The 14,301-nt window shown below is 46.8% G+C and overlaps 1 protein-coding gene and 1 long non-coding RNA gene across 2 annotated transcripts; both read left to right on the plus strand.

Annotated features, from left to right (window-relative positions):
- The first annotated feature begins 2,181 nt into the window (after positions 1-2,181).
- On the plus strand, positions 2,182-3,391 carry LOC137827091 (uncharacterized). Its single transcript, XR_011083656.2, has 2 exons — positions 2,182-2,577; positions 2,647-3,391. It is a non-coding gene; the product is annotated as an uncharacterized LOC137827091 (long non-coding RNA).
- Positions 3,392-7,673: 4,282 nt separating this feature from the next.
- Positions 7,674-8,789, plus strand: LOC150025542 (uncharacterized). Its single transcript, XM_090294089.1, has one exon. The coding sequence runs from the start codon at positions 7,674-7,676 to the stop codon at positions 8,787-8,789; it is 1,116 nt and encodes a 371-aa protein (XP_090150215.1).
- The last annotated feature ends 5,512 nt before the right edge of the window (positions 8,790-14,301 follow it).

The raw sequence follows: 14,301 nt of genomic DNA on the forward strand, positions 1-14,301 counted from the left end.
GGAAGGTGTATGAAGGCCCCTAACTCGCCAGTTCCAGTAGAGATCGCACTCCCAAGTTAGCTATGCACTGGGCAGTACCATGCATAAGTAACTTAGCCAAAATGAGAGTAGAAGCAGCGCCAAGTCAAGGAGCCTCCAGATGATGGCACGTGTACAGTTGGATGCGAGCCACGTGTCCAGGTCTGTAACTGCCAGGAGAGAGAAAACAGCCAGGTATATAAGAGTTCTCAAACAACTTTTTGAGGTACGCACATTCAGTTTATACTCTTTACGCTTGCGAGTTGTAGAGCTGACTGTGAGAGAGGATTTGCACGGTTCTTGTTCTCTTAGTATTTGGTGATACCGTCACTGACTTGAGCGTTGGAGTGCGATCGGCCGCAGCAACGCCGCTCTGTTTCTTTGCAGGTTCTTGAGGTGGATCTCGAAGAGGAACGGAGGTTCGAAGCGGTGCGCACGTCGATCCTTTGACGAGGCAGTTTCCAGCGTTCCGGTCAACAGGCAGGATCAGAAATGGAGGCTAGAATGGAGACAAGATATATTCGAATGGGAATCGGAGCTGGAAGTAAACTTTGTCGAATATCTTGCAAGGGCTGATGTAAAGCAAGCCAAGAATGATATCCGAGTCTGGGGGATAGAGGATCTGGAGACATACTCAGTCAATGCAGCTTACAATACCTTGTCTAATGGAAACGGAGGCACGTATCATGCAGCTTTCGAGTCTTTATGGAGAGCAAAAGCGTTTTCCCACTGTTTTGTCAACAACTTGGAGGGTGCTTGTAAATAGGATCCCAACTAGGGAGGCGCTGAGTAGAAGAGGTGTTCAGATGAGTTCTGTAGTTTGTGTGCTATGTGAAGATAATGAGGAATCTTGCAAACACTTGTTCTTAGAATGTGTGTATGCACAACAGGTGTGGTCTCTATGCCTCAAATGGTTAGGTATCACGTTAGTCCAACACAACGACCTTAAGGACCACTTTGTGAGTTTCCACGTAGCCCAAAGCAGTAGTAAGCAAAATTTGGTCCTCAAAGGAATTTGGGCCGCTATCGTGAGGTGTATTTGGGATCAGAGAAACTCAATTTTGTTTAAACAACAAGTTGTTGATGCTGAAGAGATTCTGCAGATGGCACAACTCAAGTCTTGGTTGTGGATGAAGCATAAAGCTGCTTTCCATTCATATTCATTTGAGGATTGGTTACTTAACCCGTTTGTTTGTATTAAAAGTATAAAATAGAAGGGCACCACTATATAGACTGAGGTCGGTGTGGGAGCTTCTAAAAGGAGAGGAGATGGTTTCAGGGTGATGTGATCAGGAGGTTTTGGGTACCAAGTTTGATCCGAACATGTAGGTGCCTAAATCTGGTTCGTGTTGGAGGTCAAAAGTATATGTCTGGTTCTGTTTTGGTGGTTCGGATTGTTGCCACCATGGTAAACACTTATAACAGTTGAAGAACAGAAGATCAGATAATTGGAAGTGAGGGGCGATGTTGATGAGTTACGGGCTGAGCTGCAGGTGTATGGTCAAGAGAAAGGAGCGCAGTTGAGAAGGCCAACATGATCGCCGGTCAATGAAGCGGCGATCTCCGTGCGTGCGTAGTCGGTGGTCGCCGAAGTTATGCATCATCGTCGTTTTTGAAGAACAGAAGTTCAGATATTGGAAGTGAGGGGCGATGTGGATGAGGACACGTGGAAGGCCAACATGATCGCCGGATGATAAAGCGGCGTTCTCCATGCGTGCGTAGTCGGTGGTCGCCGAAGGTATGTATCATCGCCGTACTTGAAGAACAGAAGATCAGATAACCGGAAATCGCCGTGGTAGGCACATCGCCGGGTTTTCCAGAAAGCCTAATTGAAGTTGTTGGAGGTTTACGTATAAAACTGAAGAAGTTGGCAGGGGGTAATTTATGTTCGCTGTTATAGTAGGTTGAGAGAGGCAGCATTAGCCATTGGGTGTGGAGGTTGCGGAAAGTCACTCTTCAAGTAGTAGTCAAACTGGTGGGAGGACCTAATGGTGTTATGGTGGTGTGAAATTGCTGTTTAGTGTTTTGAAGCAGTCCAACTTACAATAGTAGTAGTTTGGGGTTGTTTTTATGATATATCTTTTTTCCCTCCTGTTTTGGGATGCCTCTTTGAGGTCCTAAAAAACAGGGTTTGGGTTATGTAAAGGGTTGGGATACCCCTTTTCTATCCCCTTTAAAGTTATTTTTGAATACCTTCACATTTATCCTATAGTAAATAAGTTCATGTACTTTCACCAGTTATATTACGGCTCAGAGGTTGGTTGGGTTTCCATCAATGGTGCCCAACATTGTCCTCTATTCACCATCTACTATTCATCCTTCAAGAATTTTAAGAATCATGTTTTTAAAATCTTAAGTACTCAGGACCCCAAGAGAAGGATTTTCCTTAATTCTGACCAGTCTCCTAAGTTTCCCTATACTAGTAGAAACCTGATAAGTTGAAATCTAGGGCCGAATACATCCTTAATGATGAGGAGAGGATAGACATATCAATTCTAAAGATAGAAGAGGTCTTCCAAGGGTACCTAAGGCCGAGAAACCTACTATCTTTTTTTCACGGTAAGATTCGTATTTGAGATTTCTTTGTGCATCTTATAATTTTCTAAGATTTTTCTCATCTTGGTGTAGAGATCATGGGGAAAGGTTATGACTACAAAGCACTGCGAGCTCAAATTGGAGACCCCAACCTTCAAAAGGATCTCTTGTCTGACTTCAATCCCAAAAAGAAAATTAAAGTTGTTGTTGAGGGAACCTCTTCTGCAGTTCCCATGCCCTCCTCAGTAGCTCCAAAAATCAGCTCTGTGTCGGTTCCACCTGAACCTTCGTTGCACCCACCAAACCCTCTAAGCCAAAAGTGCCTTGGTGCCTTCCTTAGTGATAAGGAGCAAGCAAGGTAAGTTAACTTGGGTGGATGATGTCTCGACCTCAGATCTGAACTCAAATTGAAGTTTGGCGTCCGCCATTAGTCAAGAGAAAACGAAGAGTTTAGAGGATAAGTTTGACTTACTAAGAGGGCAGTTAGAAGCGGCCAACGGTGAAAAGGAAGCCGAGGAGAAAACTGAGCAGCTTCAGGAGGAGTTACAACAGTCCAGGGACGAGAAGAGGCCCTTAAGGCTACCAATGTCGATATCGTAGAGTCTTTTTTCCTAGGATGTGCTGAAGGTTTCAAGAAGGAAATGCGACAAGCTCTTTTCTTTTCTCCTTCCATAGATGTAAATAATTTTAATTTGTCAAAGGATGTTGTAGATGGTCACTTGGTGGATGACCAGCGATATTTCCTTCAATTTACTTGGTGTATGACCACTTGGTAGATGTCAGACTTTGAAAACATTTTGGTTTTGAATTTATTTAAGTATGGAAGATATTTCTAGTACTTTATTTCTTGTTTTGTTCACTCAGTTTGTTCTATTTTTTATGGTTACACTTCAATTTATCGTTGATGTTTTCACTTGAAAATAGTTATTTATTTTTGAACTCAGATATGAACTTGTTTGTTCATTAGGTATCGTTTTTTCTTTGTGTTTTTAACCTTTAAATACAAAATTTGTCTTTTCTCTACTGATATTTGAGTTTGAATTTCATGTATGAAATCGGATGTTCGTGTATGCACTCGGATGCGAGGTTATTATATATTTGTCGGTGCTTGTGTTTGAACTTGGAAAAACTTGTTGATGATCGTGATGCAAATTCACCGATGTTCATGGTTGAGCTTAGGCATAAGTTTGATGTAAATTTGTCGGTGTTTCTCGTTGAACTCGAGCATAAATTTGATGTAAATTTGTCGATGATCGTAGTTAAACTCGGACAGTTTTGGACTATGAAAATGACAATCAAGATCATAATATTGTAGATAATTATTTATTTATCTGAAAGTATCTCCTTAAAACCTTACTCGGTAAAACCCTCTTTAGGAAAAAATCCAAGTTAAGGAAAATATTACATCATCTTGTTTAACTATAATACATTTTTAAGTGAGTTGCATTCCACATTCTTTGTATCAGTCTCCCATTTAGTTCCTCAAGTTTGAATGCCTCATTCTATACTGAGCCAATTTTCCTTCATTATTGTCTCTTCGAGCTTCATCAAGTTTTCGTCAAATGAGGTCTCCTTTATGAAATAGGTATTCTCTTACACCATATTGTAATATTGTGCAACTCTGTCTTGAGCTTCTTCCCTTATTTCATGTATAAGACCTAGGTTGACCCTCAAATTTTTTTCATTATGATTTTCTTCAAATTTTTGTCTTCGGCATGACGTTTCGCAAAGCTCTACAAGTATTGTGACATTGACCTTGTATGTTAATTGGAAGGGTGTTTCCCTTGTGGATGTGGGGTACAATGGTATCCCACAATATGTGTAGTATCTCTTTCGTCCATAAGCCTTTAGCAATGGCAAGTTTCTTTTTCAGTTCTCGGAGGATAACTTTGTTTGTTGTCTTTGTCTGGTCATTGGTTTGTGGATGTTTGAATGATGACACTAGATGTTTTATCTCGAGTTGTTGGTGGAACTGATTGAACCCCTTGCCAATAAATTGTATGTTGTTATCAATGATGACTGAATTTGGTAATCATGTGTGCATGTGACATTTTTTCAAAAGAATTTTTGTATTTCTTGGGTTGTGATTGTTTCCAGGGATTCGGATTCTCTTCATTTGTGAAGTAAAACAATAGGTACAATTAGAAACTTCACTTGTCCTTTTGCTAGCGGGAATTAGCCGAGTATATCAATTGCCACATCACGAAGGACCATGGAAACGATATTGAATGCATTTATTCTGGTGGCAAAGTGATAAAAACCCACAGATGACTAAAGACACTACAAGAAATTTCTACAAAGGCCAGTCATCTCAAAATACAAAGTTTGGGCCCACCAAACCTCAAGACAACATCAGTAGAAGAAGAAGCCATAAACCAGAGCATCTAAAGTTCTTCCTGCTAGTCTTCTTAAATAATTAGAAAATGTTGTAAATAAGTTGGGCTCACATGAGGGGTCGAAATAGTAAAATAAGCAAAAGTAGGTCTATATAGCAATATTAGGAGGTGAAGACATAAGAATGGGCCATAAAAAGTCCATTAGGGTAGAAAAGAAACCCTAGTTTCTAGAATGTGTAGGATGGTGCGGTTTTGACCAAAGTCAAACCCTAAAACCGCACCACTTCTCCCTTTCCTATTCTACCCTCTTTTCTTCTTTTCAAAGGCTCCTAAATCTATAAATAAGGAGACCTACCTCATGTATTCACAAGTTGAATAAAGAGTAAAGTTACTATACACAAATTGTGCTATAGTGTGTGCGCATTGTCTCCCTAAGCCTATGTCTTATCTTGTGAGAAATTGAGAGCTCTCAAGTTGTCACATTCACACTTATCTTGGAGCAAATCACAAATCCAAGTGGCGTGTTTCACCTTCTCAATTTCATCTCCTAAGTTTCCTTTCACTCATCTTTTTCCATTCCATTTCCATTCTAATTTTCAATTTCAAAATATATCTTGTTCTTGTTTTTGCTCCTTGAATTCAATTCTGCCATTTATGTTTGCTTAGCTTTCCTTGGTTTAATTTCGCACCTATTTTGGCATTCATCTTCACCTTTAATTGTGTTTTTCTTTTTGGCCTTGTGGAAATGAACCGTCACATCTACTTAACACTTGTTAAGTTAATGTCCAGTGAGAATTTTCCTTAGGTTCTCACCTATAATTGTCTTAAAATCCAAATCTAAGTAAAGTGTCACCATACAAATGAACAATCCTAAAATCAACTCACATCATGTGGTTATCAAATTTAGGTTCTTATGCTTAATTTGCTTGAGTTGATTTGGCACTTTACAATTTCTTTACATTCTAGCACCTTTAATTCTTGTCTTTAAATTCAAGTACCTTTACTTTCTTGTCTTTAAATTCAAACACATTTAAATTCTTTTCATTATTTTCTTGCTTTTAATTTTCCAACACCTTTATTTTTGCATTTTTTTTCCAGCCTTTGTTTATATTCATAGCATTTTTCGTTTTGAATATGTTTATTGTTATGTCTTCTATTGATCCTGCCTTTTCCTTTGAGTTTTATGTTCATTAGTGTTCTAGGTGTCCTTGTTTTTTTATTCTTCTTACTTGCTTTTAATTGTGAAGTTTACAAACTAATTAGAAACTTCTTTTAGTGAAGGTTGATTTAAAGTTCCAAACATATGATTTCAAGTGTTCAATTATATTGAATCCAACCAAAAAAATTTGTGTGAAAATTGCAAGTTCTTGAAATGTGCATGATGCAACCTTTGATCATTCTTTGCCATAAGTCTCATTAGGATATAAAAAAAAGTAACAGTTTTGCTAACGAAAAACAGTGACGTTAAAATAAATACAACAAAAACAACAAAGAACATTTTACAAAGCATCCTTGGTTATCCTTTGGTCAAGAAAATTGTACCGTACGATCCTCGGGCGTTGACCAAGGTCAACACGGTGGGACCCCGAGCGACGAATCCACTAGAAGTACTGCAAGATAGGAGAGAGTTTCTTTGAGGTCTATGGCCTCGGGCGTTGACCGGCCTTGGGCATTGACTGGCCTTGGGTGTCGCCCAGGTTCAGCACCAGGAATGCGCCTAAGCCAGAGGGGTATCCTCTCCTCATCTCATGGGTAGTGATAATCGTGGAGGGGGTGGCACAATAGGAGGTGGACCGGCAGGGGCATGGAGGCCTCGGGCCTCGGCATCTCAGACAACAATAATAGATAAAGACAGGTGGCTTTCAGGCCACATCCCCAGTACGCACCACCACTGGAAAGCCACTGGGACAGAGACGATCTGTGAAGGGTCACGTCCCAGGAGGTGATCCACATGCATGGCACGCAAGGAAGGCAGAGAACTCCCAGGGCGAGTGACACAAAGGATGGGCGTATGAATTGGCACCCATACAGTCAAGAATCCTCAAGGTTTGCTGAGATTCACCAAAGAAAGCTCCAAGATTCGACAGAACAGTCCAAGATTCTCCAAGAAAAATCCAAGAATGAGGAATACCAGGCAAAGTGCTACAGCGCGCGCAGGGAATGAGGCTTTGACCCTACAGCAGGTGATGGCGGTGATGAAGGGCCTTCAGGAGGCGATGGCGGCGTCGAGGGTGGAGCAGGAGCACATCCAGCTAGATCTTGCGGCTTGGCAAGCTAGAAATGAAGAGTTGCACCACACTAACGAGGAGATACGTCGCGGGTTGCCCAACCAGTCTGGAAGTCATGAAACAGAGGATCGAGAATTCTTCACGCCTCCCAGAGAGTTCCACATGCCCTTATCGCAGGCGATCATGGAAGCAGTAATACCACCCACGTTCGTCGGGCCGAAGGCTACGTTCACTGGAGTGGAAGATCCAAAGCGCACCTCACTGCGTTTCACACGCAGATGATGCTGGTCGGCGGTTCTAACGCTGTGAGGTGCAAGTTGTTTATGAGCACTTTGGTGGAGGTGGCGATGGACTGGTTCATCAGTCTCCCAGATGGCCATGTGACTTTGTTTGCGCAGCTGTCGCAATTGTTCAGGGAACAATACATCGCGAACCGCGCTCCCCCACCCGTTTTGTATGATCTTTTTGATGTGAGGCAGTATCGGGGGAAACTTTAAAAGAGTTTGTTAATCGCCTTGGGGCACAGGTGGTGAGGGTCAACACCACTGATGAGTCAATGATAGTCCATGCGTTTAGGAAGGGAATCTGCCCTGGACTGCTCAACGAATCGCTCATTAGAAGTCGCCCCAAGACTTTTGCTGAAATCAGGCGTCGTGCGGTGGCGCACATCGCAACAGAAGGAGAAGTAGTTGAAAAGCACGCATGCGTGATCCCCATGCGCCCTCGTGCACCGCCGCGTTCGCAGCCCATGAGAGTGCATGAGGCCACGGCAGGCAAGAAGACTCAGGGAAAGAAGCAGCCTTACGAGGCTAGAAGGCCCCAGGCCCAGGGGCGCCCAGGGGGAAATAAGCCATTGAGGCACAACTTCGTGGTGGAGTTGAAAGACCTGTTCGTTGTGTCCAACATAGCGGATAGGTTGAAGATGCTGGCGAAGACGGATAAGGTGTTGGGACCCCACAAGGATGCATGGTGCGAGTTCCATCAGGCGTTCGAACATCCGATCAACAGCTGCTTGGCATTGGGCCCTCAGCTGGATGAGCTCGTGAAGAGCGGTTTCCTGAATGACTACATGGCAGGGTCATCAGAAACTGAGGCCTTGACAGCATCAGCAGAGGACCAGGCCCACGAGATTCCCATCCACAGGGAAATCCACACCATCTCCAGTGGATTCTCGGGTGGAGGGTGCACTGCCTCCCAGTGCAAGAGGTACTTGCGTTTAGTAATGTCGGTAGTCGAGCAGGTGGCGGACGACTCGCTTGACGTCGATCTCACATTTACAAAGGATGATCTTCGTGATGTCGTCCCACACGATAACGACCCCGTAGTGATTTTGATCGTAACTGCGGGAAGGAAAGCAAACCGAGTGCTAGTAGACCAGGGCAGCTCGGCGGATGTGATGTTCTGGCTTACGTTTAACAAGTTGCAGTTGTGTCCTGATCCGCTCAGGCCATACACGGGATGCTTGTATGGTTTTGCAGGAGATCAAGTGGAGGTGCGTGGCTATCTAGAGCTAAGGACGACTTTCACAGATGGCACTGCATCTCGCACAGAAAACATAAGGTACTTAGTTGTGAACGCCGACTCGGCGTACAACATCTTGCTAGGAAGGCCAGCCTTGAATCGGCTGAGGGGGGGTGTCGTCCACACTTCACATGAAGTTGAAGCTGCCTGATCTCAGTGGGAAGGTGATCGTGATCAAATCCGATCAGAAACCACCCATGGAGGAGGCGCCCGTGGAGATAGTACCCATGGAAGAGGCGCCTGCGGAGGCAATACCCATGGAGGAGGACCGCGTAGGCGTATCTCACGCAGAGAATGCTTGATAGAGGCGGCCCGAGCCGGGCGAGGATGTGGTGGAGAGGTAGATCGGTGGTAAGACGTTCAGCTTGGGCAGATCGTTAGACCAAGAGGAACAAAACCAGGTGGCAGAAGTGATATCGCGCCACCTGGACGCCTTCGCGTGGTCAGCCTTGGACATGCCATGCATTGACCCGAACTTCCTATGCCACTGTCTCACCATGGACCCCAAGGTCTGACCTGTGCACCAGAGAAGAAGAAAGTTCAACGAAGAAAGGCGACTGGTCGTGCAGGAAGAGACGAGGAAGTTGTTAAACGCCGGTCACATCCGGGAGATTCAATATCCCGAATGGCTGGCTAATGTGGTCTTAGTTAAGAAGGCCAACGGGAAGTGGAGGATGTGGGTAGACTTCACTGACCTCAACAAAGCGTGCCCAAAGGACTCGTACCCATTACCAAGCATCTACGTGTTGGTGGACAACGCCTCGGGCTGCAAGATGCTTAGTTTTTTGGACGTGTTCTCTGGGTACAATCAGATTAAGATGCACCCCCGTGACGAGTGCAAAATTGCGTTCATTACCGAGACATCCTGTTACTGTTACACAGTGATGCCGTTCGGCCTGAAAAACGCAGGCGCCACCTATCAGAGGTTGATGGATAAGGTCTTGGCACCTATGTTGGGAAGAAACATGCAGGCCTACGAGGACGACATGGTGGTGACCTCCCAGGAGATGGGACAACACATAGCTGATTTGGAAGAGTTGTTTGCTACCATAGCCAAGTATCGTTTGAAGCTGAACCCCGAAAAATGCGTATTCGGGGTCGATACGGGTAAATTCTTGGGGTTCCTAATCACCGAGCGTGGGATAAAGACGATCCTTACCATGAGGAGCCCCTACTTCCAGTGTTTAAAGAGAAACAGTCGGTTCGTTTGGACCAAGGAGTGTGAGGCGGCATTCCTCAAGCTTAAGGAGTACCTGGCTGCTGCTCCTGTGTTGTGAAAGCCACAGATGGGCGTGCCCCTTCGTTTGTATTTTGCTGTAACCGAGCGAGCGATTAGCTCAGTCCTCATTCAGGAGCAGGACCAGACGTAGAAGCCCATATACTTCGTGAGCAAGGTCCTGCAAGGGCCAGAAGCGAGGTATCAAGCTTTAGAGAAGGCAACACTTGCCGTGGTGTTCTCGGCCAGGAGGCTCCATCATTACTTCCAAAGCTTCACGGTGGTGGTGATGACGAACCTCCCTATCCGGAAAATGCTGCAGAAGCCAGACGTGGCAGGGAGGATGGTTCGCTGGGCGGTGGAGCTATCAGAGTTCGATGTCCAGTATGAGCCTCGAGGGCCCATAAAAGGCCAAGTCTATGCGGACTTCGTGGTGGAGCTTTCCCCAGAGAGCGCACAACAGGAAGAGGAAGTCAGTTTCAAGTGGGTACTCTCAGTTGATGGGTCCTCCAATCAGTAGGGAAGTGGAGTCGGCGTGATCTTGGAGGGGCCGAACGGGCTGTTGATCGAACAGGCCCTGAAGTTCGCCTTCAAGGCGAGTAATAATCAGGCGGAGTACGAGGCCCTAATAGCTGGAATGCTCTTGGCCAAGGAGATGGGTGCACGGAGTTTGCTGGCAAAGAGTGATTCCCAGTTAGTTACGGGACAAGTAATTGGGGAGTACCAAGCTAAAGATCCATAGATGGATGCATACTTAGGCTATGTGTCAAGTTTTGAAGGGGGCGTTCGTGGTGTTCGAGCTGGTACATGTCCCAAGAGAGCAGAATGCCCGTGCTGACTTGCTCGCCAAGCTGGCCAGCTTGGGCAAGGGGGAAGGCAGAGGACGGTCATACAAAAGACCCTCAAAATGCCACAAACGTTTGTTGCAGATAACAAGGTAAGCGTCCTCCAGATCAGTACGTTTAAGGGAAGGGCAAGGAGTCATCGGTTGTTGACTTAGGGCACGTTGAAGACGCCCATCGTAAGTGTTTATCCGATCTCACCAGGAGGGAAGGACCCTATGTAGGTATGCGTGCTGGAGGAGGGGGAGATGTGGATGACGCCCTATAGGCGCTACCTTACCGACGGGATACTCCCAGTAGAGCCCGAGGAGGGCAAGAAGATAAAGAGAAACTCTGCAAGGTACACCCTCGTGGACGGAGCACTGTTCAGGCATGAGTTCACACACCCGATATTAATGTGTGAGCGGAGATGAATGTACGAGAATAATGGCTGAAATCCACGAGGGGATTTGTGGGAGCCATGTTAGGGGGAGGTCTTTAGCGTCGAAGGTCGTACACGCAGGGTTTTACTGGCCGACAGTAAGAGAAGATTGTGTGAGGTACACCCAGCGTTGCAAGCAGTGCCAACAACATGCCGACTAGCAGAAGGCGCCACCTGAAGAGTTGAGGTCCATCTACAGTCCGTGGCCCTTCCATACATGGGGAATCGACATTCTGGGCCCTTTCCGTTGGCAATAAGGTAGATGAAGTATTTGATAGTGGCCATCGAGTACTTCACGAAGTGGATTGAAGCCGAGCCGGTGACACAGATCACGGCTCACAAGGTACAACATTTTGTATGGAAGAATATCGTGTGTCGCTTTTGTGTACCAAGGCGTCTAGTCTCCGACAACGATACACAGTTCGCTAGCCCCAGAAGTCGGCATAAAATAGGTGTTCGCGTCCGTCGAGCACCCCCAGAAGAACGGGCAGGTGGAGTCTGCTAACAAGATCTTGCTTAGAGGATTGAAGAGGAGGCTCGAGAAAGCGAAGGGGACCTGGGCGGAAGAGGTTCCCAGGATAGTGTGGGCTTACCACACCACGCCTCAATCCTCCACCATGGAGACACCCTTCAGTCTGGTGTATGGATCGGATGCGATGATCCCGGTGGAGATCCATAAGAGCTCGCCAGGCTTCCAAAGTATTGTGGTCGAGGAATCCAACGAAGAGAGAAAGGTGAATTTGGATCTGTTGGACGAGGTCAGAGAGGAGGTGAGGATCAAAGCTAACGCGGTGAAGAGAAGAGTGGAGCACCAGTACAGTTCCAAGGTAAAGCTCCGGCAATTCCAAGTTGCTGATTTGGTAATGCGGAAGGCCCATCCGTACGAATTGGAGAACAAGTTATCCCCCAAGTGGACTGGTCCCTTTAGGGTAATCGAGGCCCGGGGGAACGGATCGTACAAGCTCGAGACTCTGGAGGGAGGCGCCATCCCTCGCACTTGGAATGTAGCAAACCTCAAGTTCTATTTTAGTTAAAAACTCTGCATTGTATACAGTTTAAGGGGACACTCTTTTTCCCTCTCGGGGGTTTTTTAACGAGGTCACCCAATAAAGTTACATTTCGAGCATATATACCCTCAAGTTTTCTTTACAATGAAGGGAGGAGCGCTCGAATGTTGGTGTTTAGACACCTCGGGCGGGGTGGTAACTTTCTTTAAGACACCTCAGTAGGAGTGGCGGGGGGCGCCTCCTTTGAGCGTGGGCACCAAGCGCGCCAACCACTCTGATGTTTAGACACCTCGAAAGGAAGTGGCGGGGGGCTCCTCCTTCGAGCGCGGGCATCAGAAGCGAAAGGTAAGTTCAAATCAGTAATGAACCGGACGCCTTGGTGTGTGTACACCCCAAGCAGGGGTGGCGGTATCCTTCGGGACACCCTCTCCTAGGGCGTGAGCACCAAGTGCGCTGATCGCCTTGATGTTTAGACACACTGAGGACGAGCGGCGTTGCTCTTGGCACACCTCTCCTCGGGCGTGGGCATCAAGTGCAGACAGTAACGTCCGATCGGTGGAGAACTGGTTTCTCTGGTGTTTAGACACCCCGAGGGAGGGTAGGAACGCCCTCTGGGCCACCTCCTCCCCGGGTGTGGGCACCAAGTGCACCGGTCGACTTGGTGTTTAGACACCTCGAGAAGGGTGGCAACTCCCTAGGGGACGCCTCCTCCCCGAGCGTGGGCACCAAGCCCATCGATTGACCTGGTGTTTAGACACCTCGAGAGGGGGCGGCGAGGGGGCGCCTCCCCGAGTGTGGGCACCAAGCATAAAGAATAGGCTTCAACCAAGATAAGTCCTCCTTCGCCTTTGAGCGACGATGAGGCCAGTAACGCTCTTGAGGCTGGACGCCCCGAGACCGCGAAGTACGAGTAAGTACCAAGCGAAGGGGCTCCCATGCCCAAGTAAGAAAGAAAGTTAAGGACAATTGAAGGTCCACGCACACTTGTCATGGTACAGATTGTTTTGATAACAAAGTTAATGGATGATAAGGTGTGTTACCTATAGTTCGAGAAGGCAGGTTACTCAAAATAGCGAATGAAGTTAGCAGCAAAAACATTGTTAGTGGGGAGGTAAGCAAACACGCAAGCATAAATATGAGCAAGCAGTTAAAATAAAGAGTGCAGATTTACTTTCAAAGTATATGAATATTGTCAAAAATACAACTTGCAAGTAAAGAAGTTAAAAGGTGTTTTAAGGAAGAGCCCAGGGCACGATCTCTCCGTCGACGACGTGGTTGGCCGTAGCGAAGAATGAAGTGTCAACCTCAGGGTGTTTGGAAGCCACCTGAGATAGGGCATCTTCAAACCCAACACCGTAGGCCTCCGCCGCGTCGGTGAGGTGCTCCGCCTCGGCCTTCTTGAAGTCCTCGGCTTGAGCGGTTTTCTCCTTTTCAGCTTTGGCGAGGGCTTCAGTTTTCTCTGCAAGCTCCTCTTTGCTCTTCTAAAGAAGTTTGGCCTGCCCAGTAAGTTCAGCTTTGATCTTCTTAAGGTCTTCATTCTTCCCAGCAAGGTCAGCTTCGACTTTACCCAGGAGCACCTCTCGGGTCACAGAGCGCTCCTCCAGGCTGGTCATTTTGGCTTGGTTGGCGGCAACAGTGTCTTTGAGCGTCGCTATTTCAGCAAGCAGAGGCACCACTTTGGCCAGAAGAGTGGTGTACTTCTGACCTTCATCGTGAAGCCTCTTGTTGGCTTCCACCTCAGCCTTTCGCACCATGCCAAGCGCCTCAGTTAAGGTGGCCTCCTGGATAAAGAAGCGTTGGGCTTGTGCAGCCATCTGCTCTTTCACCTGAGCCAGTTCATTAGCAAGAGCCTGCTGCTCCTTGGCCCTTACCTCAGCCTGATGAGAAGAAAAGATGGCACGAGCAAGCACCCCACCGAGGCTGAGGGCCATGTTTTCGGGTAGCGTACCATCATCTAAGTTTCCTAGAGCCTCTTGCTGGACGCCCCACAGAATGTGCTGAATAACCCGTGGAAGCTCGGGGGTAGGTGCCGGGGTGGGCTCTGGAACAGTCTCAGCTCCCTCCGCAAGAGCAAGATACCTTGGAGGTGAGGAGGTGCTGGGAAGGTTGTCCCTAAGAGACGCAGGATGCTTGTCGGATGAAGAGTGAGAGGTGGCTACTGCAGTGGTCCTCCTTCT

The sequence above is a fragment of the Phaseolus vulgaris genome, chromosome 8 (genome assembly GCF_051622355.1).
Source record: "Phaseolus vulgaris cultivar YP4 chromosome 8, ASM5162235v1, whole genome shotgun sequence".
In the NCBI taxonomy this organism is placed as follows: domain Eukaryota; kingdom Viridiplantae; phylum Streptophyta; class Magnoliopsida; order Fabales; family Fabaceae; genus Phaseolus; species Phaseolus vulgaris.

What these genes read in the sequence shown, in the direction of transcription:
- LOC150025542 (XM_090294089.1), top strand. Translation starts at nt 7,674, where the DNA reads ATGATAGTCCATGCGTTTAGGAAGGGAATCTGCCCTGGACTGCTCAAC.